This window comes from Salvelinus namaycush, chromosome 20 (genome assembly GCF_016432855.1).
Source record: "Salvelinus namaycush isolate Seneca chromosome 20, SaNama_1.0, whole genome shotgun sequence".
NCBI lineage: Eukaryota > Metazoa > Chordata > Actinopteri > Salmoniformes > Salmonidae > Salvelinus > Salvelinus namaycush.
In genome coordinates this window covers 6,101,823-6,115,807 of record NC_052326.1, presented here as the reverse complement: position 1 = coordinate 6,115,807, position 13,985 = coordinate 6,101,823, and the positions used below count along the sequence as shown (strand labels likewise).

At 40.1% G+C, this 13,985-nt stretch overlaps 1 protein-coding gene across 1 annotated transcript in view; it reads right to left on the bottom strand.

Moving 5' to 3' along the window:
- Positions 1-6,670, bottom strand: part of LOC120065562 (RNA-binding protein Raly-like) — a 36,687-nt gene extending 30,017 nt beyond the window's left edge. The window contains exon 1 of the mRNA XM_039016627.1: positions 6,415-6,670. Within this exon, the coding sequence (XP_038872555.1) occupies positions 6,415-6,670 (256 nt within the window). The remainder of the gene's footprint in view (positions 1-6,414) is intronic.
- Positions 6,671-13,985: the final 7,315 nt, after the last annotated feature.

Genomic DNA, 13,985 nt, shown 5'->3' with positions numbered 1-13,985 from the left:
CGGGCGGTCAGCTCTAGGAAGAGTCTTGGTGGTTCCAAACTTCTTCCATTTAAGAATGATGGAGGCCACTGTGTTCTTGGGGACCTTCAATGCTGCAGAAATGTTTTGGTGCCGTTCCCCAGATCTGTTTTGGTGCCCTTTCACACAATTCCTTCAACCTCATGGCTGGGTTTTTTCTCTGACATGCACTGTCAACTGTGGGACCTTATATAGAGAGGTGTGCCTTTCCAAATCATGTCCAATGAATTGAATTTACAACAGGTGGACTCCAATCAACTTGTAGAAACATCTCAAGGATGATGAATGGAAACAGGATGCACCTGAGCTCAATTTCGAGTCTCATAGCACAGGGTCTGAATACCTATGTAAATAAGGTATCTGTTTTTAATACATTTGCAAATATTTCTAAAACCTGTTTTTGCTTTGTCATTATTGGGTATTGTGTGTAGATTGATGAGGAAAAAATATAATTTAACCAATTCTAGAATAAGGCTGTAACATAACAAAATGTGGAAAAAGTCAAGGGGTCTGAATACTTTCCGAATGCACTGTACAGGCATCCTTCCTAACTCAGTTGCCGGAGATGAAGGAAACTGCTCAGGGATTTCACCATGAGACCAATGGTGACTTTAAAACAGTTTAATGGGATGGATCAACAAAATTGTAGTACTCACAATACTAACCCAAATGACAGTGAAAAAAAGGAAGCTTGTAGAGGATAAAAATATAAAAAATTATATCCTGTTCGCAATAAGACACTAAAGTAAAACTGCCAAAAAGATTGCAAAGAATTTTACTTTACGTCCTGAATACAAAGTGTTATGTTCGGGGCAAAGCCAACACAACACATCACCTAGTACCACTCTTCCTATTTCAAATCTAACACATCACCTACTGTAGTACCACTGTTCATATTTTGAAGCATGTTTGTGGCTGCATCATGTTATGGGTATGCTTGTTATCGGCAAGGACTACAGAGTTTATTTGGATTTTTAAAAAATGGAATAGAGCTAACCACAGGCAAAATCCTAGGGGAAAACCTGGTTCAGTCTGCTTTCCACCACTGGGAGACACATTCACCTTTCAGCAGGACAATAACCTAAAACACATAGCCAAAAATACACTGGAGTTGCTTACCAAGATGACATTGAATGTTCCTGAGTGGACTAGTTACAGTTTGAATTTAAATTGTCTTAAACATCTATGGCAAGACTTGGCTTTCTAGCAATGATCAACAACCAACTTGACAGAGCTTGAATAATATTTTTCATAATAATGTGTAAACATTGTTCAATCCCGGTATGCAAAGCTCTTAGAGAGACTTACCCAGAAGGACTCACAGCTGTAATTGTTGTTTAAAGGTGATTAACATGTGTACATATGTTAATAATTATTCATGTAAATGAGCCATTTCTGCATTTAATTTTCAATAAATGTGCAAACATTTTTCACAACGTGTTCACTTTGTCATTATGGGGTATTGTGTGTAGATCATGGGTGAGAAACAAAATATACTTAATCCATTTTAAATTCAGGCTGTAACAACAAAATTTGGAATAAGTCAGCGATATGAATACTTTCTGAAGGCACTGTAGCTAATGCTAGCATCAGTGCTCTAAGTCTTAGCTGTCACTGTCTCTAGAGCCTATGGACACTGAGCACCAGGCCTCCTGATTGTGTTCTCTGGGCACGCCCACTGTGGGGGCTTAGGGCTGAGGCAGTGAGGAGTACGCTAGGGCATCGCTCCACACTGAAAGCCTGTTAACTTGACCGTGACGTGAAAGAGCTGTGTGTATTTTTCCCCCCCGTTTAAATAAAGGTGTGTGTTTATGTGTGAGTGTGTGTTTATGAGTAGGTGTGTGCGTAGCCTATAAAAGTCATGTCAGTAAGTGTATATGTTTTACATTTAGTCATTTAGCAGATGCTTTTATCCAGAGCAACTTACAGTAGTGAGTGCATACATTTCTCTCAGTGGTCTCCTGTGGGAATTGAACCGACAACCCTGGCATTGCAAACACCATGCTCTACTAACTGAGCCACACAGGACCCCTGAAGATTTTTAAACTGCTTTTTAAAGCCTTTAAAATTAATTGAGTAATATAATCTCTATTGTTCTCTGTAAAATGTTCAACGTTGATTGTATGAATCTGAAACTTGTTGATTTGAATTACTTATGCATCTAATTAATTATGTTGTTAGATGTTAAAATGATCACATTACCTATATTTAGGCAAAATAACAGCCGTTTCATTGTCAAGTGTCAATCAGAGATAAATGGAGGACTCTTTTTTTCTAGTATACACATTGCCATTGAGGACTTCCACCATTTAAAAGTATTCTACTGGGTGGGGATTCCTATGGGTTGTGAGTGATCAGCCAATGATCAGTCATTGTCTTCTTCAAAATTGGGTTGCCTATGGTTTGTAAACCAAATACTAAAGTAATATCCAGGAGCCAAGACCAATATTTATACAAGGACATTGGTCCCAAGATCCCGACCCAGTGAGATGAGACCATAGAGATGGATAGAGGACTCAACCTCTATGTAACCCATTTTAGCATGGACATTGCCATTGAAGGCTTCCACCATTCTAAAGTAGTCAGCTGGGTCAAGATTCCTATGGGTTGGGAGTAATCAGCCAATGATCAGAGCATTGTCTTCAAATTGGATGCCATGGTTTGTAAATTACTTTTTTTTTGTAAATTGCCCCCCATCTAGTGGCCACAATAAATTTATGACAAAAATTGGTTCATGACTCCAGTACCGCAGGTGGCATTAAATCACCAAAATAAGAAAACTGACCACAGGCAGCGCCGTTGAGGCAGACGCCATAATGATGATCTCTCTAACTCTGTGGTTGAGACCATGACAAGTTAAAGACTGAATTTGTGGTCTTGAGGGGTCTCAAGACTAAGGCCACTTGATCAAGAGGCCATGGGCCCGTTCTTCAATTGTAAAAAACTCAAGTAGAGTAAACTCGAGCACAGTACAGTAGAGCACAGGACAGTGCAGTAGACAACAGTACAGTAAAGTACATTACAGTATAGCACATTATAGATCTCTATGTAGTGGCCAAATGGATGTAAATGTTTGGACTCTTGGAGGGTTGGAGCCCCCCTGCTGGCTATGCATCTCAATACTACACTTTTTCCTGAAGTGTGCACTTGTCCACTACCCACATGGTGGTCCTTTGTAGCTCAGTTGGTGGAGCTTGCAACTTTAAAATGGCGCTGCCTGTCCTGAAACAGACGCCATGATAGCCAGAAACAAAGATGAGACCTCATATATATTCGTGTCAATTGTTTTGGTTGTGATCGTTTCTGTTTGGACTTTAAAGAATCCCCATAGCTAACATATGGCTGGCTCTTTTTCATTTGGCCAGATGTACACACCAGCAAAACATATTTTAGTCCTAAAAGCATACTTTACATATTAGGTGTTTTGTAGTGACACTTCTTAAAAATACATGAAGATTTACCAACTTGCTACACACCATGCGGCAATGCTGGAGAGGGGTGCATTCCCATCACCTGGTGATATTTGTAGGGGTGTGGCTTAAGGCACATTCATTCTACAGTCTATTTTTTGTAATACATTTTTTTTTCCAATTTCATGATATTACAATCTTGCCTCATCAGTGCAACTCCCCAACGGGCTCGGGAGAAGTGAAGGTCGAGTCATGTGTCCTCCGAACCATGACCCGCCAAACCACGCTTCTTAACACCTGCTCGCTTAACCTGGAAGCCAGCCGGTCACATGTGTCAGAGGTAACACCATTCAACTGACAACCGAAATCAGCCTGCAGGCACCCGGCCCACCACAAGGAGTCGCTAGAGCACGATGAGCCAAGTAAAGCCCCCCAAACTCTCCCCTAACCCAGACAACGCTGGGCCAATTGCGCGACGCCCTATGGGACTCCCGGTCCCGGCCGGTTGTGATTACCTGTCCTGGCCAGGATCGAACCCTAGTCTATAGTGATGCTGTAACACTGCGAAGCAGTGCCTTAGACCGCTGCGCCACTCGGGAGGCCCATTCTACAGTCGTTTAGTGTGTGTTTCCGTGGGGTACATCAAAAGATGGTACAGCATTCTTTTGAATACGATGTTAAAAAATAAACAACTACTAATTAGATTAGTCTATTTCGATGTAATAATAGAAAAAGATGTTCTCTTGAAATAATATTGGTAAAAAATACAAAAATCATGAATTGCTTTATTTTCAAACAAAGTTTAGGAGTCAGGGTATAGGACAGCCACCTCAACAGAAATAGGTGTATAAACAATGACTGTGTACTATATTAATTGAATAATATGTTTGTTATTGCCTTGGATTGAATTAGAACATATCATTATGTAAATAAATGTCCTATGTTTGGAGTGTGTTTTGAGGATGGGACTGCAATTTGCACACTTCTGTAGAATCACCCATATAGCAAAATGCTCTTAGGGCTCTAGTTCCCTGACACTGACAGAGTCCAGTTGGGGCTCAGTGTAATGGGGGATGAAGCTGTACCAGACGACCAGTAGAAGGGTGTTGAATGATGCTCAGTGCAGTGCGGCCAGCGTTGTTATGAATACGAGTTTAAAGGAGGTTAATCTCTGAGTTTCATTGAGATTAATGCGTTGATAACAAGCACCACTCTTCAAAGGCCTGATGAGGACTACAGGGAGTGCTGTAAGAGTGGTTCAGATACACACTGCTCTTAGCAAAGGCCCAGCAGGTCTCTCTGCTCTCTCCCAGAGGCACACAGTGGTGGAAAAAGTACCCAATTTTCATACTTGAGTAAAAGTAAAAGATACCTTAATAGAAAATGACTCAATTAAAAGTGAAAGTCACCCAGTAAAATACTACTTCAGTAAAAGTCTAAAAGTATTTGGTTTTAAATATACTTAAAGTATCAAACGTAAATGTAATTTCTAAAATATACTTAATTATCAAAAGTAAAAGTATGAATCATTTAAAATTCCTAATATAAAGCAAACCAAATGGTATTATTATTTTTTAAATGGATAGCCTGGGGCATTGTCCAACATTCAGAAATCATTTAAAAACAAAGCATGTGTTTAGGGAGTTCACCAGATCAGAGGCAGTAGGGATGACCAGGATTGTTCTCTTGGTAAGTGTGTGAATTAGACAATTTTCCTGTCCTGCTAAGCATTCAAAATGTAATGAGTACTTTTGGGTGTAATGGAAAATGTATGGAGTAAAAAGTATATCATTTTCTTTAGGAATGTAGCGAAGTAAAAGTTTTCAAAAATATAAATAGTAAAGTACAGATACCCCCCAAAAAACAACTTAAGTAGTACTTTAAAGTATTTTTACACCACTGGAGGCACATTATGCAAGACCAAAATAAAACAGGGCCAACCCGTATAGCCATGGCTGATGGATTCTACATGGGGTACACGGTGGGATAAGGTCAAGAGTGTTTACTTGATTGATCTCCGCATGTGTGGTTCCTACCGTGAAGCATGGAGGAGGTGGTGTGATGGTGCTTTGCTGGTGACACTGTCGGCACACTTAACCAGCATGGCTACCACAGCATTCTGCAGCGATACGCCATCCCATCTGGTTTGCGCTTAGTGGGACTATCATTCGTTTTTCCAATAGGACAATGACCCAAAACACACCTCCAGGCTGTGTAAGGGCTTTTTGACCAAGGAGAGTGATGCATCAGATGCATCAACACCGCCAGATCAGACCTGCCTTCCACAATCACCCGACCCCAACACAATTGAGATGGTTTGGGATGAATTGGACCGCAGAGTGAAGGAAAAGCAGCCTACAGGTGCTCAGCATATGTGGGAACTCCTTCAAGACTGTTGGAAAAGCATTCCTCATGAAGCTGGTTGAGAGAATGCCAAGAGTGTGCAAAGCTGTGGATACTTTGAAGAATCTAAAATATATATATTTTTGTTTGACAAATCTAAATATTTTGGTTACATGATTCCTTGTCTTATTTCATAGTTTTGATGTCTTCACTATTATTCTACAAAAAAATTAAGGGAAACCCTTGAATGATTAGGTGTGTCCAAACTTTTGACTGGTACTGTATGTCAAAAGCTGAGTTCCACGGCATTTGTTGTGTATGTTAGATGGTGCCAATGTTTCCCATTCATGTGCAATTGAGACCTGCAGATTTCTAAATAACAGATGCCGTGAAATATGTTCTAATCGACTTCAGATCCCTTTTAAGGTCTGAAAACTTCTGACGAACTTTGATTTTAGGGTAAACTATTTTATTAATTATCCCTCGACAGTGTCGGTTGACATATGCTGATCTGTTATTATCATGACATTATCATCATCATTACACTGAAATGTAATGGTAACACTTGCTACATCTGAAACAAAAACATGGCCCTAGTATTCACTACTGAGATGAACGACAGAAGAACCCAAATAGGACTCACCCAGAGTCTGTCCCGCCAGCACTCGTCCATTCTCCCCTATAACAGACCCACGGGCATGCCTCTCGCTGGCGTACTGGACAAAGGCGTAGCCCTTATGCACAGAGCAGCCCAGCACGCGGCCATATTTCGAGAAAATACTCTCCACATCCGACTTCTTCACCGCGGCTGTGTTGAGGTTACCGATGAACACGCGTGAGTTGATGGACTTGGGGTCATTCTTGTTGGTGACATTGCTGGTGTGAACCTTCAGAGACATCTTGGTTACGAACCTCAAAATACAACCTCAAAATATCTGCGAGGAGGGGGGAAAAGCATGATAAACATACATTTTGTAAGTTCCTTTTCTTGGGATGATTACCCACTGGGCACACCATGTAATTTCAACGTGGACAATTGGGTAATATTTGGGTGATCAATGAGATTACAACCTACAGGTAACTGCCAAAATAAAGGAAACACTTTATTAAATGTAAACGAGGGCTACAAAATAGATTGAAAACAGGTGCTTCCACACAGGTGTGATTCCTTAGTTAATTAAACAATTAACATCCTATCATGCTTAGGGTCATGTAGAAAAATGCCCAGCTGCCCATTATTTTGGCTCCCATGGCTATTCCATAATTTGGGAAGAGATACCAGTTACTTTGAAAGAGGGGTCTCAAAGGACCATAGGGGGTTTAATATAAAGTGAGCTCCGAAAGTATTGGGTCAGTCTGTAACTTTCTCAGTCATCCTTATTCACGATTCAATTAGGATTATCCGTAATCATGGTAGCAAACACATGTAGAAGTGTTTAGAAGCATATTCTATATTCTTATTTACAATAAAAGTTACTCTAAAATAACACAATACATGATTTACCATTAATTTCTATTGAGCACAAAATAATCCGAAACACAACCAACAAATGTGTAGAGTCAGAAGCTTGATGTAGTCATTGCGTGATATGAATATCGGACCAAATACTTAACTTTTTACTACTTTAGTACACATATAAGTGAATTTGTCCCAACACTTTTGGTCCCCTAAAATTGGGGGACGATGTACAAAAAGTGTTGTAATTTCCAAGCGGTTCTCCCGATATCGACGAAAATACCCTCGAATTAAAGCTGACAGTCTGCACTTTAAACTCGTTGTCATTGTATAATTTCAAATCCAAAGTGCTAGAGTACAGAGTAAAAAAACTAACAATGTTACACGGTCCCAATACTTTTGGAGCTCACTGTATGTGTATGCGTGTGTGTGTGTGTGTCACAGACACCAGATCTCAACAAAATTGGACACTTATGGGAGATTCTTGAGTAGCGCCTGAGACAGCCTTTTTGACCACCTTAAAACAAAACACCAAATTATGGAATTTCTTGTGAAAGAATCCCTACAATAGAGTTCCAGACACTTGTAGAATCAATGTCAAGGCATTCTGACGGGTTGGTGGTGGCCCAACACCCTATTAAAGGTCCAATGCAGCCAGTTTTATCAGTATTAACAGTGAAGTACCTTACTGTGATTGTTTTCAATTAAAATGAAAAAAAAAAGCAAGCAATAATTTCGCTAGGACTGTCTGGGAGTGGTCTGAGTGGGGAAGGGAAAACCGAAAACTAGCTTTTATTGGCAGAGAGGTTTGGAACTCTTTCTTATTGGTCTATTAATTCTTCAAAGCCTAAGCCAATGGGGGGGGGGGGGGGGGTGTCATAGAGTCCTGTGACACTTGTGAGGTTTGTAGAGCAAAACGGACAAAACCATCGTGTTCATGAGAATCTCCCCTTTCCACAATGGGGTTTGTAGTTTGTAGCCCAAACGGTTGTGATGCTACAAACAGAAGTTGGCACATCTACGGTACGGACTTCAGACGAGTCCCCTGACACTTGTAGTGGTTGTAGACCTGAACAGAGACCACCACCGTGTTCATGAGAGTCACATTTTTCCATATTCGTTTCCGTGAGAAGACAGATTTTCGGGATGTCTCATGGTCTGACAAACACCGCTATAGCTCTGCCACCTTTCACCGCAGATGCGGATGTGCGACATCGGCGGATGTGGTGGACTGAGACGCATCCAATGCAAAACTGATATCTCTATCTTAAACTGTGTTAAAATATTTTATCAAGGTTTAAGATAAATGATTCAATAATTCTACCCGGAAACTTAACCATTAGGATTAGAGGTTATGTAGCATGGACAAGGAGTAATTAAAGCTGATAACCATTGGGGAAGAGAGGAATGTATGTGTGTGCCGAAAGAAAGCAAAGAGACTCCTTAACCGATGTTTGAACCGACCCAGCTATAACTCTGTGGAGATAAGATAAGACAGGGAGAGCCCCTCCAGGTTTTCCGTATCTGGGGGGGACTGGAACTGTCAGCTGAGTGGTAATAAACTGTGGTGAGACTTCAGGGGAAAATCCCATATATTAGTGTGTATGTATGTGTGTAGGTTAAGAGCAAAGTATAAAAGGAAAGTTTTTGTATATACACGGGAGAGCTCTCGCAAATACATTTGTATCTGACTAATTGTGAGATGGGAATTCTGTCTGTTTCATTTAAACCAGAACTTTACAACCTCTGGGTTTCAGACCTAAAAATATAATTGCAATTTATGAACATTAATTACTAAATTACATAACTGACAGATTTTTATGGGGATTTTTAAAATTATGTTACTTAGACTGACACACCGGTGGGTCATTCGACTCTAAGGGGTTAACTAATTTACCACCTGGTGATGTCACAAGGCAGGCCTAAACTCCATCCCACCAAAACAGGCTGAAATTTCAGGTGATCTTTTCAACCAGCTCTTACACTAAAGGGAATTATAAAAGTTTTAACAATTTCAAGGTATTATTCCAACCTCATAGTGTGGAAATAACATATATAAAACACAGGGAAATCATGTTTTTGACTGCACTGGACCTTAAAGACACTATGTTGGTGTTTCCTTTATTTGAGCAGTTACCTGTATATTCACTCAAAAAGACAGCCAATAGTTTGTTGAAATCCCAATGTGTTATCACTGCACTTTCAACCCCATAAAAGCACAACAAAAGGCATTTTAGCCCAAAACCTGGTTGCCTCTGCCAGGAGGCTGAAACTTGCCGCAAGTGGACCTTCCAGCAAGACAATAACCCCAAGCACACATCAAAATCCACAAAGAAATGGTTAAGTGGCCACAAAATCATAATTTTGCAATGGCCATTTCAGTCTCCAGACTTGAAACCCATTATAAACCTGTGGTTTGAATTGAAGAGGACAGTCCATAAGCACAGATGAAGGATATCAAAGATCTGGAAGAGTTATGTATGGAGGAATGGTCTAAGATCCCTCCCAAGTGATCTCTGTCTGCGCCACTGACTTAGTCTGGCTTTAATTCCAGTTTGTCTACAAGTTAGTAATTGATATGTTGGATTCACGTCTACACCTCAAACGAAACGTTAACAAACATAAGTAAATCAAATAAATCTTCAAACACACTTTAAATAAAGTTTGATTTGATTTACTCCTATTCTTTAACTTAGATTTCGTGTTGCGATGAAGACATGAATCCAACATATCCATTATTAACTTGTAGAATTGGAAATACATTTGAAATCAATCAAAGCTTGAAACCGTAGACCTATATGTATTGTAAATGTTTTGTTTAATCCTTAAATTGAAAAAAAAGCTGATGATGACTCTTCACAAATGCTATATACAGTTGAAGTTGGAAGTTGATATACACTTGGGTTGGATTCATTAAAACTCGTTTTTCAACCACTCCACAAATTTCTTGTTAAACAATAGTTTTGGTAAGTCGGTTAGGACATCTACTTTGGGCATGACACAAGTAATTTTTCCAACAATTGTTTACAGACAGATTATTTCACTTATAATTCACTGTATCACATTTCCAGTGGGTCAGAAGTTTACATACATTAAGTTGACTGTGCCTTTAAACAGCTTGGAAAATTCCAGAAAATGATGTCATGGCTTTAGAAGTTCTGATAGGCTAATTGACATCATTTGAGTCAATTGGAGGTGTACCTGTGGGGGTATTTCAAGGCCTACCTTCAGACTCAGTGCTTCTTTGCTTGACATCATGGGAAAATCAAATTAAATCAGCCAAGACCTCAGAAAAAAAATGTAGGTCTCCACAAGTCTGGTTTATCCTTGGGAGCAATTTCCAAACGCCTGAAAGTACCACGTTCATCTGTACATACAATAGTACGCACGTATAAACACTATGGGACCATGCAGCCGTTATACTGCTCAGGAAGGAGACGCGTTCTGTCTCCTAGAGATGAACGTACTGTGGTGCGAGAAGTGCAAATCAATCCCAGAACAACAGCAAAGGACCTTGTGAAGATGCTGGAGGAAACAGGTACAACAGTATCTATATCCACAGTAAAACGAGTCCTATATCGACATAACCTGAAAGGCCACTCAGCAAGGAAGAAGCCACTGCTCCAACACCGCCATAAAAAGCCAAACTACGGTTTGCAACTGCACATGGCGACAAAGATTGTAATTTTTGGAGAAATATCCTCTGGTCTGATGAAACAAAATATAACTGTTTGGACATAATGAACATCGTCATGTTTGGAAGAAAAAGGGGGAGGCTTGCAAGCCGAAGAACACCATCCCAACCGGGAAGCAAGGGGGTGGCAGCATCATGTTGTGGGAGTGTTTTGCTGCAGGAGGGACTGGTGCAATTCACAAAATAGATGGCATCATGTGAAAGGAAAAGTAGGTGGATATATTGAAGCAACATCTCAAGACATCAGTCAGGAAGTTAAAGCTTGGTCGCAAATGGGTCTTCCAAATGGACAATGACCCCAAGCATACTTCCAAAGTTGTGGCAAAATGGCTTAAGGACAACAAAGTCAAGGTATTGGAGTGGCCATCACAAACCCTGACCTCAATCCTATATAACATTTGTGGGTAGAACTGACGAAGCGTGTGCGTGCAAGGAGGCATACAAACCTGACTCTGTTACATCAGCTTTGTCAGGAGGAATGGGCCAAAATTCACCCAACTCATTGTGGGAAGCTTGTGGAAGGCTACCCGAAATGTTTGACCTAAGTTAAACAATTTAAAGGCAATGCCAAATACTAATTGAGTGTATGTAAACTTCTGACCCACTGGGAATGTGATGAAAGAAATAAAAGCTGAAATAAATCATTCTCTCTACTATTATTCTGACATTTCCCATTCTTAAAATAAAGTGGTAATCCTAACTGGCCTAAGACAGGGAATTTTTACTAGGATTAAATGTCAGGAATTGTGAAAAACTGAGTGTAAATGTATTTGGCTAAGGTGTATGTAAACTTCCAACTTCAACTGTAGGCCTAAAGAGCATCATTGTTCATTAGCATCATCATGGTTACATTTCATTTGCTCTGTTAAACTTACCTTTTGGAATTACTTTTAAAAAAAAGCAACAGTGAATCTATTTCATTTTAAAGTGGAATTCTCTCAACAATCATTCTCACGATAGCACATTGGTACTAGTCAGTGACATATATCAAAGCTGGGCTTGGTTAAAACCCTGGATGGGAGACCAAAAGTGTACTTTCCAGTAAGAGGTACTGCCCTGCCTATTGTTTTTTCTAATAGTGGATGTAGCGTTGAAGATCTGAAGTTGTTTCAAAGGTACAAATTCAGCATATTTTATACAAGGTTTGTCTACGTTGAAAATTAATGACATAATTCTGTGGTTGAAATTTCACAGTTTGTGTTGACGACTTTTTGCAAATCCAATGTGTTTTACATTGATTGCATAGATTGCATGTCACAAAAGGTTGACAAATTACATTGAAACAATGTTTATTCAAGGAGTTTGTGCCCAGTGGGTAGTAGCTTTTCTACTTGTTTTGGAAGTCAATTAATTCTACGGTAAGTCCCCTGGTGGTAGCGTTGCTGCGGTAGATATTCAACTTGCTGGAAGGACATACAGTAACTGCAATGGTTTAATGAGGAAAAATGTATAACTTTAGTTTCTTCCTGTTGAGCAATCTGTTCTATGAGTCAATAGAGAAATACCCGACAAGATAATGCAGAAAACCTTTCAATAATCTATAACGATGGACAAAAGACAACCATATAATGTCCAGGTTACCCTTAAAGTGACTTCTGTCACTTTGCAGACACAGTCATAACAAAACTACATCTCCAAGGGTCACCCAGTACTCTCAACTTTACTGTTACTTTTGGCGGTGCATTTTTTGGAGAGATCCAGGACATTTTCAAGGATTCTACAGTACGGTAATGGAGTGTGTAAAAAGCAATGTACAAAAACATTTTTAAAGACGAGAGTTAAAAGGAAACTGACTTCAATAGGACTGAAGTTGATTATGTTGTACAGAACAGTGTGAAGCTGCTGTACGGCCTCCTGTGTGTCTGTGTGGAGATCATTGGGAAGCAGTGTCTGACTGTAGGCCCATGCCGTCTCACTCTCTGACAGCCCCTCTGCTGAGCCTACACCGAGCCCAAAACACTTTGCGGTTCCACTTTAGGAGCTGAGCAGTCAGTGAGACATGCGAGAGATACCGTTCAGCGGTTTTGGAGGGAGAAATTTCACAAGTCGACTGGAGCTGAGCCTCCATGATTAAGCATTGAATGGCAGCTTTTCCACGGTCCAAAGACAGTGGGCTTCGACAATTGTGCATGCAAAATGTTAACATGCCACTGCAGAAATCCATTTCTCAAGGTGTTTACATGCTCCATTAAGGGGTAGACACATGGTGTATCTAAGTTATAAGGGACATATTGCCGTTGTTTGTGAATACTAGAGTCTACAGTCGAGTACATTTCTCTAGGTTTAAGTTTGAGCCAATAAGGTTTGAAGAGGCCAAAATGTCTCTAAAGGCTCACAACACACACGACACAAGGACAAACTCAATGATGTTTTGTGTCCTCCAAATGCAGCATTTGTTTTGTCTTTCTGCTCTGGGTTCATGGATTTCACTGTGTACTTGTCCTTTCCATCTGATGATAATATGGTGGCACTGAGGAGGGCGCTCGTCTTGCCGATGCCTGCTCTACTTTTTTATGGCTATGTTTGTAGTAATTATTATTATTATGTTTGCTCAGAATGTTCATTCAATAATTTCATATGACCAACAAACACTTCTGGATCATGAACCAGAAGCTACAAACATCTTCCAGCCTGCCAGATCAGGATTACTACATGTTCTCCGCACAGCAGGCTTACCTGTTGCAGCTGACCGAGATGACCGAAGGCAAAGTAGGTGACGGATAAGAGGAAGGAAAGTTCCTGGTGTACGGAAGTTGAAAACGGCTCAAGCTTCTGTTCGCCCGACCTGGAGTTTCTGATGCTAAAATGCCGACCCCACTATGCTGAGGGAATTCACGTGTGTCATTATCACAGCTGTGTACATACCACCACAAGAAAACACCAAGGCGGGACTCAGTGAACTCGTTAGATTTATTGTCACGGAGGATTTTAAATAAGCACGTTTAAAAAACATATTTTTTAAATATTTTTAAATCATCCAAAATATATCCTGCCCCACAAAAACAAAAGTGCATTCAGAAAGTATTCAGACCCCTTCACTTTATCCACATTTTCTTATGTAAAA